At 38.2% G+C, this 11,929-nt stretch overlaps 1 protein-coding gene across 1 annotated transcript; it reads left to right on the top strand.

Annotated features, from left to right (window-relative positions):
- The first annotated feature begins 590 nt into the window (after nt 1-590).
- On the top strand, nt 591-10,288 carry LOC121320872 (vitamin K-dependent protein Z-like). The gene is made up of 13 exons (XM_041259617.1): nt 591-684; nt 904-1,010; nt 1,353-1,513; nt 2,051-2,075; nt 2,858-2,986; nt 3,415-3,575; nt 4,124-4,148; nt 4,946-5,074; nt 6,739-6,852; nt 7,369-7,503; nt 7,694-7,740; nt 8,543-8,660; nt 9,119-10,288. The coding sequence occupies exons 1-13, from the start codon at nt 674-676 to the stop codon at nt 9,637-9,639; spliced, it is 1,683 nt and encodes a 560-aa protein (XP_041115551.1). The 5' UTR covers nt 591-673; the 3' UTR covers nt 9,640-10,288.
- Nucleotides 10,289-11,929: the final 1,641 nt, after the last annotated feature.

Below are 11,929 nucleotides of genomic sequence, written 5' to 3' on the forward strand. Positions count from 1 at the left end.
GCCCGCTTCTGCTCTAAAAACTCGCACAGCTGCGCTCTTTTAAAAGACTGTCTGCAGCCATTCATGTTAAAAGAAATAAAAATGCACTTTTCCATAGCGGCTAAAAATAATAAAACTGACAGAGTAAAACAAACAACAATAAAAAAATTCTTAAAAGAAGTATCCATTTTAAAAATATTATTATTTGGCAACATTAGCGATCTTTTTCTTAATTATTTGAACGTATTTTTTAAGACGGTACCTTTTTTGCTGGTCAAATTCCAAGCGACATCAATCACCTGCCCCGGGTTATTCAGCAGTATAAACGCCTGTCTCCGAAAAGACAGGACGTGCTTAACATTGGCATTTTTACACCCTAATGGAATCTTTTTAATTGGGGACACCAGCTTGTCATGCTGGGCAAGTTCATTCTCCCAGATCTCATTTTTTAAAAACGGCGGTACGTTAGACATAATAACCTTGGTAACAGGGGTTACGAAGGGGAGGCACTTGAATAAAATCTCCTTTCACTGAAAATCCTTCCTCCACCAGTTGACTGACCAGCGATACCTCTTTTAAAAGGATGACAAATCTCTTATTCATGCAGGAAGCCGACACTATGTTTTCATAGCCGACTACCTCTCCTACTGCCAGCAGGCACTCCTCCACTGACACCGCATCTGGCAAGCATGTTATGATTGTGTGGTCTGTTGTTTGTATAATAATAATAATAATAATAATAATAAACGATAGTGGGTATCTGGTTCTATTTGTATAATAAATATAATAGTCTTTACCCCAATGGGCTGGTGACAGGGTCTCCTCTGTCTAGTACTCAGTCTCTTCAATTCTGTGAGGGGCCTGGTTAGGCTTTGTTTTCTTTTCCAAGCTGGTCATTGAACTTTTGTCCATTTTGTTTTATAGGCGATCTGTCAGCTGGTGGAGAGGACTGCTTACCAGCAAAACCATAATGGCTCAACTCTTGTGGATATGTCTTTCCTTCTTTTCTCTGACCTTTATCGAAGCAAACGGTATGTATTGTGTGTTTTTTCTTTCCAAAGTACCATTTTAAAAAGTTACTTTTATTTTATCCAAGTGAAATCAGTAATGGGCTTTAAATCTGAGATTAACCCTTCTTTTGCTGAGGTCCATTGTATTTTTAAAGTGTGTTTGGTGACTACGTATCTCTGCAAGCTTTAAGAATGTTATGTGTGATATTGATGAGGGGAGAGGGTGATATTGTATTTTTATAACCACAATACACAAGGCAAAGCATTTTTTTTTTTTTTTTATAAACGCAGCCACCCTCCCCTCCAAACCTGTACAAAGCTGTTACAAGTGTACCAGTGTCTAACTGTAGGTTTTTATTTTAGTGTTTCTGTCGCAAGAGGGTTCAAGTCAAGTTTTCAGAAGACATAAACGTGCCAACAGCTTTTTTGAAGAACTAAAACAAGGTAACTTGGAAAGAGAATGCCACGAGGAACAGTGCAGCTATGAAGAAGTGAGGGAAGTGTTTGAGAAGGACAAACCAACTGTGAGTACTGGCCCTTCTTTTTCACTTTACAAGCATTGCCAGGACCCTGCTGAACAATGTTAGCCTGGTCATTGTGTGTAATACTGTGTGCTAGTATTAACCAGACACAGGCTTACTTCAATATGAAAGAGAGACTACTGAAATAAAATCCTGATACAAATGTGCTGTAGTTATTTTTCACTGTGTTGTTGTTATGATTGATTCCCCTTCAGTGGGTATACTTTCAGGTTTGGTCAGAGCTATGAAATAGATCCAGTTTAACACACAGTAAAACCTTTGGGATGGGGAGTATAGGAATGGGTTAATAGAATACACTGTCAAGCACACTCCAATAATCGCTGACATATATACTGTAAATACCACTTTATGATCAGCAAGGGTGGAGAAGATGCACTGGTCACACAGTATGTATTTGATTTTGGTACAATAGTCTACTGATAACCCATATCCTTAATTTAAAAAAAAAACAAAAAAACATGAAATCAAAGCAATCCAGAAACTATTTTGTTTTAACAACTATATTTTTTGTTTTTCTAGAAGGAATTCTGGAACACATATGAAGGTAGGAAACTTCATTATATATTAAAATATTAGGTATGTTCTACATTAATAACATTTTGAAAATAAATTAGATAAATGTGAACTTATAACATGTAGAAATCTACCATAATAATGTAAAATGTAAATGATCTGTACAGTCTTAAACACTGACGCTCCTGTCACTGAGGGCTATTGCAACCCCCAAACTAAAGTGTGAAACTATTAATATGAGAAACATGTCAACAACTTGCCATAACATACAGTTACAGCATTTCTTCCACTCTGAATAACATACCTCCCATACAGAATGTGGAGAAATCCTGCTTCCTGATTGGCTGACAAGGTATATGTAAATGGTAATCACCAATAGCAATTTGAGCACATCTCTGGAACTACTGTCAGCGGCCTGCCCACCTGCTATAGTAGAACCATATCACTCCACAAACCTAACAAACACTTACTGGCTTCAGATATTGAGGTTACACCCATGAAAGGAGCTATTACTTTTCTCTCTGAATATAGTCCATACTTGGAGGTGCCTTATTGTTATTATCCCTCAATTATCCCTCAACTGCTCAATTCATGAAGTGTCCTCTTAGCAATACCCCACAATCCCACAATCCTTTTCACAATCCATAAATCGCATGTAATGTACACCCCAGTGTTCTTTATTGCTTAATTAGTGCATTACAACCCATCTATTAAGGAGTCTGTGTTAATGAACTATTTGAAAATTACATGATTTATAATGCATAGTTGGTAACAACCTGTCTGTCTCTTTAATCTTAATTAAACATCCTTTAGAAAATCTAAAACTGTGCCAAACCAGCAATGGGGGTTGTGACCACTTCTGCAAGGTGAAAAGTGACGTCACGTGTTCATGTGCTGAGGGGTATAAACTTGGACAAGACGGGAAATCATGCATTAATGATGGTAGGTTACTTTTTGGTTTGGTACCAAGTTTATCCACAACTTCAAAGTAATCAATTCTAAGCAGAAACTTTTCAACAGGTGACTTTTTCAGTGTCTACCAAGTTGAGAAAATGAATAGATTTATGCTGACGACAAAGTCTTCAAAGCTATTGTAAGACTTGTGTTCCTGATTTTAGATCATATTGGGGTCTATCGGAAAGCACTGAGCATAGGTGAAATCAGTAACCCTTCTTTTGCTGAGGGCCATTGTATTTTTTAAGTGTTTAGTAACTGTTTAAAGTGTGTTTAGCAACTACGTATCTCTGTAAGCTTTAAGAATGTTACGTGTAATATTGATTTTTTTTTTATAAAAGCAGCCACCCTCCCCTCCAAACCCGTACAAAGCTGTTACAAGTGTACCAGTGTCTAACTGTAGGTTTTTATTTTAGTGTTTCTGTCGCAAGAGGGTGCAAGTCAAGTTTTCAGAAGACATAAGCGTGCCAACAGCTTTTTTGAAGAGCTAAGAAAAGGTAACTTGGAAAGAGAATGCCACGAGGAGCAGTGCAGCTATGAAGAAGCGAGGGAAGTGTTTGAGACTGAAGAACCAACTGTGAGTATTGGCCCTTCTTTTTCACTTTACAAGCATTGCCAGGACCCTGCTGAACAATGTTAGCCTGGTCATTGTGTGTAATACTGTGTGCTAGTATTAACCAGACACAGGCTTACTTCAATATGAAAGAGAGACTACTGAAATAAAATCCTGATACAAATGTGCTGTAATTATTTTTCACTGTGTTGTTGTTGTTATGATTGATTCCCCTTCAGTGGGTATACTTTCAGGTTTGGTCAGAGCTATGAAATAGATCCAGTTTAACACACAGTAAAACCTTTGGGATGGGGAGTATAGGAATGGGTTAATAGAATACACTGTCAAGCACACTCCAATAATCGCTGACATATATACTGTAAATACCACTTTATGATCAGCAAGGGTGGAGAAGATGCACTGGTCACACAGTATGTATTTGATTTTGGTACAATAGTCTACTGATAACTCATATCCTTAATAAAAATAAATTAAAAAAACAAAAACAAACATGAAATCAAAGCAATCCAGAAACTATTTTGTTTTAACAACTGTCATCTTTGTTTTTCTAGAAGGAATTCTGGAACAAATATGTAGGTAGGAAACTCCAATATATATTCATATATTTGGTATTTTATGAATGAATACCACTTTGAAAATAGATTAGATAACTATGAACATATGTAGAAACCTACCATAATAATGTAAAATATAAGTGATTTAAACACTGAAGCTCCTGTCACTGAGGGTTATTGCAACCCCCAAACTAAAGTGTGAAACTGTTAACCATAACAGACATTTACAGCATTTCTTCCACTGTGAACAACAAACCTCCCATATACATGTGAAAAACTGCTTATAAATTCAGAACAAAGAAGCAGGCCACAAAACTGCAAACTCAAATATTTTATTTTTTATAATTATTGAAAATGATACCTTAATATGGCTGTGTCCTAATGAATGTCTTGCATCTGTTATATTAATGAATGTCTTGCATCTGTTATATTTTAAAATAATTTGTTACTACCATTTGTAGTGGCCAAACACACTTTAAACAGTTACTAAACACTTCAAAAATACAATGGACCTCAGCAAAAGAAGGGTTACAATATCCCACAATCCTTTTTGCAGTCCACAAATCGCATGTAATGTACACCCCAGTGTTCTTTATTGCTTAATTAGTGCATTACAACCCATCTATTAAGCACTGTGTTTTTAAACTATTTATTTATTACATTTATATAGTGCTTTTCATACAAAGTATCACAAAGCACTATACAGTACATAAACAAAGCATTTACATTTCCACAACACAATTTGAAAATTACATGATTTATAATGCATAGCTAGTAACCACCTGCCTGTTTCTTTAATCTTGATTAAACACCCTTTAGAAATTCCAAAGCTGTGCCAAACCAGCAATGGGGGTTGTGACCACTTCTGCAAGGTGAAAAGTGACTTCACATGTTCATGTGCTGAAGGCTATAAACTTGGACAAGACGGGAAATCATGCATGCCTGATGGTAGGTTACTTCTTTTGGTACTAAGTTTATCGACAACTTCAAAGTAATCAATTCTGAGCAAACTGGTGGAAAGCATGGAAGCAGGCGTCTTTTTCAATGTCTACCAAGTTTACAGTTTTTTGAGAATTAATAAACGGAACCTTAGATACAAAGTCATCATATAAAGCTATTGCAAGACTTGTATTCCTGATTTTAGGTCATATTGGGCTCTATCTCAAAACGTTGTGCATGGTTGCATGTTTCCATAAGATCCAAAACAGCTAAGCAGCGTAAGACAGGGATGTCTGTTACATGACCAGATTCTGTTTAGAGACTGATATGATGTACAGTAGCCCTGGGAGCTCAGCCCCTGCCTAGCGATTAGCACGCTCGCTTGCAGTTCCCAAGGTTGAGAATATACTTCCAGCAGTCCCGAGTTGAAATTCTTCATTGTTATATACCGTATATATTTTACTAAGGTTGGAATTTGACTTTTTTTTGAGATTGCATTGAGTAAATCTTAGTGCTATTTGCATGCATTTCAATTCATTTGAACCTGAGATCAGGGGGAGAAATCAATCTAAACTCTACCAGATTCTCAAAGCTTTTCATAACATCCTTGGATTTGTACGCTACACTTTTGGCTATAACCACAAATGACAAAATGAGTGAGAGAATAGGTCCCAGTTGTTTTTATAACTTTGGTATAGATATGGCCCTATTTATTTCTTTCTAGGCTCAAGGCCTTTCGTGACCTTAGGCATCCTGACTAAGGACCTCTGTGTTAGGTAGTTATTTCCAAACATTTTATCCTTTGTTTTTAGATGTAATTAGTGTTTAAATGTAATGGGTTTTTTTTTCAGTGCCTCAAAACACGGTTCTACTATATAGCTCAATTAAATATGAAGGCAGTAGCACATTCTAAAACATTAGATTAAAGATATGTAAAACAAGTGTCCCCCGGGTGGCTCACCTGGTAGAAGTGCAGCTGCGTGGTGCACAGGGTGAGTTGCACAGAATAGGTTTGCGTCCTGGCTGTGCGAAGTAGGACGGTCTTCGTTGGGGACTCCGAAGGAAGCATCGCATTGGCTTTGGAGCTCCTGTGAGTTAGGGAGGTAAAATTGGCAGGGACTGTTTCTCCTCATCGCTCAACAGCGAACCCTGCTGGCCAGGAGCCCAGTGAGCTCAGAGCAGAAGCAGACACTTGCAGGACTGGCCTTTGTCCTGCAGAGGTCGGTAGCTAGCTGACATCTGCTCTCGAGTTCCTGGGGGGGGGGAAAGGTAGCTGGCTTGGTGTGGGATTGGAGGACGCCAACTGAGTCTTCAGATCTCCTGAGCCATGTGGGGAATTGCTATGGTTAGGAGAAAACTATTGGGCATTCCAAATTGGGAGAAAATAAGGGGGAAAATTATACTTGGACATAAAAAAAAATGTAAAAACTTTAAACAAAGCATAAAATGTTTACATATAACATATTTACTTCCTGTATCAATAATTATCCGACATCAGCAATCCTCTGCCAATCAGCAAGCTGTGTTGTTGCTAGGTAACTTGTACTGGATCACATCCCATCCCAGTCCCTTTAGTTTTTGCTTCAAATAGTTTAAATCAAATCTAAAGTTTCTTTAACAACCCCATACATGCTTCACTGCAATATCTCATTGTTTTAAGTTTCTCTTCCCAGATGGTGATCAGTGTAGCCACGCCCCTTGTCAGAATGGGGGTGTCTGCACTGATGGTATTGGAGCTTATGTGTGCGACTGCAAGGATGGCTACCACGGTCAAAACTGTGAAACTGGTAAGCATACCTGATCAACAGTGCAAGTGTTAAATCAAAAGGTGATACCTAACTGGACAGGAGTAAAGGGATCTGGCTGTATAGATCAATGTTAAACCATCAGCTAATGCATGGATGCAGTGAAAATCTTTGTGTGGTACGAAGTTTCAGTGGTAGAAGGAACAATGCAAACATCTGAACCCTTCTATTCCAGCAGTAAACCATTCATTCTGCCATTAGTGTACAAAATGTAACAATTCTCTCAGCTAGGTATCATTAGTGTTCTTTGGTTTGCAATTCTTGTTTTGTTTCTGTTTTCAGTTGTTTCCTTTTTTTTTTTTTAAGTTTGGGGTCAGCATGGTTCATAGCAATATTTTGTCTGTTTTTCCATTACCTTTTTTTTTTTTTTTGCATTGCTAATGTGAGACTAGAGGTAAAAGAGTGAGCCTGCTTTGATTGTTAGTCTCACCTTCAACACTTGTCAACCTTGTTACTCTCACCTTTGAATCTTCTTTTCATGTCTGTTTTGGTTCCCAGATGCAGCCGAGTGTCTTCCCAGCGTGCGCTTTGGGTGTGATCAGTTTTGCCGCCCTGGCTCCTATAGCTCTTATGTTTGCTCCTGCACAAAGGGTTACACACTTGGTGCAAATAAAAAGACTTGTATTCCTCAAGGTAGGATTAATGACAACTGTTAATTGGTAGAATGAGGGCTGCAGCCTAGTAAATTAATTGGAGCCCCTGAGCATTCAGATTTCCCCAAATCCCCAAAACAGACTCCTGACACAACCACTGCTCCAGTCTAGTGATTTAATAGGTATAAATAGTACTTAAAATGTCTGTTTTATTGTTTGTATATTGACAGTGAAGTTTCCCTGTGGAAAAAAGACAACGTTCCAATTTCCTTGGCAGGTAAGCATCAAACACAACTTCTTATTTTCAATATGATTTTTTTTTTCCCCTGGAATTTTAAATTTAGCCTGCCCAATTATATTCTTCCCAGTTTAGACTGATCTAAATTTCACACACTTTTTCGGCAGGTTCTTGGACACAATCAGCTTTTTATCACTTGCTATCATGCCTTTTTCCAACATTTTGCAATAATAATCACTGTCCACAAAGTAGTCACTGAAGCGTAATTGACCAGGGTCACTAGATGCCATGTACCCCCATACCATAACGCTGCCCCCACTGTGCAAATCACACAGGTTTCCTTGTATTCTCTCTTCAGCTGCCACACATAACCTTCCCATCAGAACCACTAGAAAATGTTTATTTTAGTCTCAGCAGACCTTCACACAGAATCACAGGAGCCAGAGTCCATATATAACGGTCAGTAGTTCATGAGTACAGGCAATGGTTATTTGTTCATCTGTCCAGTGCAAGAAATGCAGCCAACACAGCCAGTCAGTTAACTGACTTGCACAAGAAAAACGATGCTATGTTCTTGTGCATGTTCTCTTTAAGGAGGCAGAGTTACTTGCGTGGTTTGAGGGGTGTGCAAGGCACACTTAACATTCTCTATAATCTTCTGACCATAAAGATCGAAAAATGAAGATAAATAGTAGAAATAAAGGTGATATATATTGTAGGTCCTGACCATTATATGATGTCAACCTTGGTGTCATGGGAAAGTTGAGTCCAGTACTAGTTTATTTAATTTACTATTTTTTAAAGGGTGACATTTAACGTCTTTCTCGTTTCCGAAAAAAAGGTTCAGTTACTAAACGACGACGCCACAGGCTTTTGTAGTGGTGCAATCCTGGGGCAGTATTTGGTGCTAACTGCAGCTAAATGTGTTTCCATGGTCAACACCTTTCAAGTTCTTGTAGGTAAGTTTTAAACACACTAATGTATAATACATGAGGTAAAAATGATCTAGTAATACAAAACACAATAGTTTTCTAAAATATATATATATATATATATATATATATATATATATATATATATATAATCTACATTATGTGAATACATGTATATGCTTATTTTTAGTCATGGGTAGGCACATAGGGGGAAGACTTTGCTCAGAACATTTTGGTAAAGGTGGGTCAACCAATAACATTTAGTGAAGGGGTCTTTCCTCACCTCTCTAATTATGAAAAGCCTCGGCCTGCACTGAGGAGTTCGATTCAAAAGACCCAGGTGCATCTCTGGTTGTACTGCTCTGGAAAGTTTAATAAGTTGAGTCAGCTCGAACACCGCCGTTGAAGTAAATCTTGTAACTACATGATGTCAGCCATAGTGGTTTACATACAATTCTTTTTTTGTGTGTTAATTCTTTTACTAGGAAATCAAGCAACGGGTCACAATAATACCATCAAGCAAATACTCCACGTCGACAGTCTTCACATACATCCCAGATACAAAAACGGCACAGAGAACAATATAGCTTTAATAACACTAAAGGAACCAATCCAGTTCAATAAAAATGTCATTCCCATCTGCATTCCCGAAAAAGACTTTGCAGAACACGTTCTGATGCAGAGGAAGCCAGGTGTGGTGAGCAGATGGGGAAGTGGCTGGAATGAAACTGAGGGTCCCGTCCCCACTGTGGAGCTGCCTTACCTGCCTCTGGAGACCTGCCAGGAGAAACACAACGTCACCATGTCCAACAGGATGTTTTGTGCAGAAGAGCTCAGCCGTGCCAGCTGCCAGTTGACCAGCGGAAGCCCCATCGTCTCATCACAAAATGGCATTTGGTTTTTAACTGGCATTCTGATATCTGGGCCAACAGAGTATGACTGCAACCAAGGATATATTTTTATAAAGATAACTAGATACCTGTCATGGCTCAAGCCTTTCTTATGAGATCACAATTAACTGAGACCTGCAAGATATGTGATATAAAGGTTTTTACTGTACCTAGCCAGCTAAATCATTTTCCTTCCCATGTATTCATGAATGTGCTAGAAAAATGCATACCAAATGCATTGTACCACCATTTTGTTTGTAACTTATTTCCAAATATAAAATAACATTCTAATCATGTTCCTTTGCAGGTATGCTCTTATTAGAAAAAAAGCTTCTTATCACATGCTTCTAAAATGCCATTTCTAACACTGGGCTTTTTATTTGATTAATTATTTTCAGAAATTGCTTTAGCACAGTTTGGTACATTTTCAATGTGTCTGAAATTGCTTTTAACTACCTCTTCCATTATGTTTTGGATTGTCACTTGTTCTACAGTGCACTCAGTTTATAAGAATCACATCTGCCCTGGATGATTTGATTCTTATAAGTGGTTGATTCTTAAAAGCAGACCGATATGATTACGGTGCTGTAGAATCAGTATGTCAGTTTGAGAATGAAAGCTTTGTTCTGTGCAGTGTCACAAGTTCCCACATGTATGCACAGGGACCACACATTTAGTAAGTGTGCCAACTGAGAGCTAGGTTTATTTTGTTTGTTTGTTTTATTAGCAGTTGTTTCCCCACTGCACTGTAAGAAAAATAAAACCAACATCAGTTTTAAACTGTAAATCAAGACTCCAGCCTGATAATTTACACTGCCCTCAGCCACTGTCACATTACAATTAGCAAAAGCTCCTCAGCGTGTCAGCAGTTTAAATACAATATACAAATGTCAGTGCTCCATCACTGAGGACAATTCATCAAAACAAGTCCTCGTGGGTAAGCAACTTGTTATATGATCATGATTATGTTTACTCAAGGCTGCAGAGTCGTATTTTACTACAGAAGCGATCATCTCATGAGAATGCTTAGTTTAACTGCTGTGCGGTATGTGGTAACTTTCTTTAAGGTTCTGTTAAGAAGTTTGAGTTTACTGAATGACTACAATGACCAAAAGCCTTTGCTTTAAAAGGAGAGGACAGGAAATGAGAGATGTCCCAGAGGTGGAAATACCGGCAAAGACTCGCGAACAGTTTCTAGACCCGCTGGCAAAAGGAGTATTTGCTGGATCTCAAGTCTGCGCATAGTAGCAATGCGACACAACCTACTGTGCTGAGCGTGGGTGATGAAGCCCTCATCAGCGAGGACAAGCTGCCAAAGCAGATGTGGAGAACTGGACCATTTCATGGATGTGATGGAAAAGTCCGATCCTGCTCCCTTCGCTTGTCCTCAGGGACACTGCTGAGACGCTCAATCCAACTTTTGTACCCTCTGGAAATCTAGACTAGGGATGAACCAAGTTCATCAGGCCGGAGCGTGTTGTAACTTTCTTTAAGGTTCTGTAAAGAAGTTTGAGTTTACTGAATTACTACAATGACCAAAAGCCTTTCCTTTAAAAGGAAAAAGAGAAAGGCAGGAAATAGAATAGACAGCAAATAGAACAGACAAGATAACGAGAGAAGGAATTCAACATGTTTTTTTTTCTGCACAAACTAAGCTTAGTTTCACTCATTTTTTTTTGGTTTGATAATTAATACAATTGTTAAATGCAGTTAGTGACAGTTGTAAAGAAAAAATAGGCCAAGTTTTCATTAAGAAAATAAACTTTGTAGTCGGTTATTATTTGGACTTTAGCTATGCTATACAATGTTATGTGTAATTGCCTTTGAATTAAAATGACATGACAGTACAGTATTTTACTCTCAGGACTGCCACTGTATTTAAGTCTAAATCTCAGTTTTTTTCATTAAGCAGAGATGCAAAACTCTAATTCCCCCTCCCCCTCCCTCATTGTGCCGCGCCACAATCCCACTCCCTCTACATGCATATCACACAATAACACTGCTGTACTCTGTATGTATTCAATGAGTGTATATTCACCTTATTGAAACAATTTTTAACTTAGAGAACACAAAAAAAAGCCTACCTGCACAATGCAGTGGTGCAGTCACTGTCCGATTACAAACAATGCAGTGTTTCCTATCATTGCACTATCCCGCTGCGTACGTGCCTAATCGTGTGATGTGACCAAACTCTAATTCAAAAACAGCTTATTGGCTGTACACGTCATTGCACTCGATACAGAACCATATTACATGTAGTCAGTTTGCCCCAAAATAATTCTCATAAGCAGACTATTTTACATTGGTTAGTATAGGAATTATTTTTTCCCCCAGTGGATTTGATCACTATATGTAGTTGATTCCTACATCAGCGATTCTTATAAACAGAGTCCACTGTATTAGCAA

The sequence above is a fragment of the Polyodon spathula genome, chromosome 9 (assembly GCF_017654505.1).
Source record: "Polyodon spathula isolate WHYD16114869_AA chromosome 9, ASM1765450v1, whole genome shotgun sequence".
Lineage (NCBI taxonomy): Eukaryota > Metazoa > Chordata > Actinopteri > Acipenseriformes > Polyodontidae > Polyodon > Polyodon spathula.

Bases quoted from the DNA above. Each gene is read 5' to 3' on its own strand.
- LOC121320872 (XM_041259617.1), top strand. The intron at 6,853-7,368 runs GTAAGCATACCT...TTTGGTTCCCAG, and splicing joins CGGTCAAAACTGTGAAACTG to ATGCAGCCGAGTGTCTTCCC. The intron at 7,504-7,693 runs GTAGGATTAATG...GTATATTGACAG, and splicing joins AAAGACTTGTATTCCTCAAG to TGAAGTTTCCCTGTGGAAAA.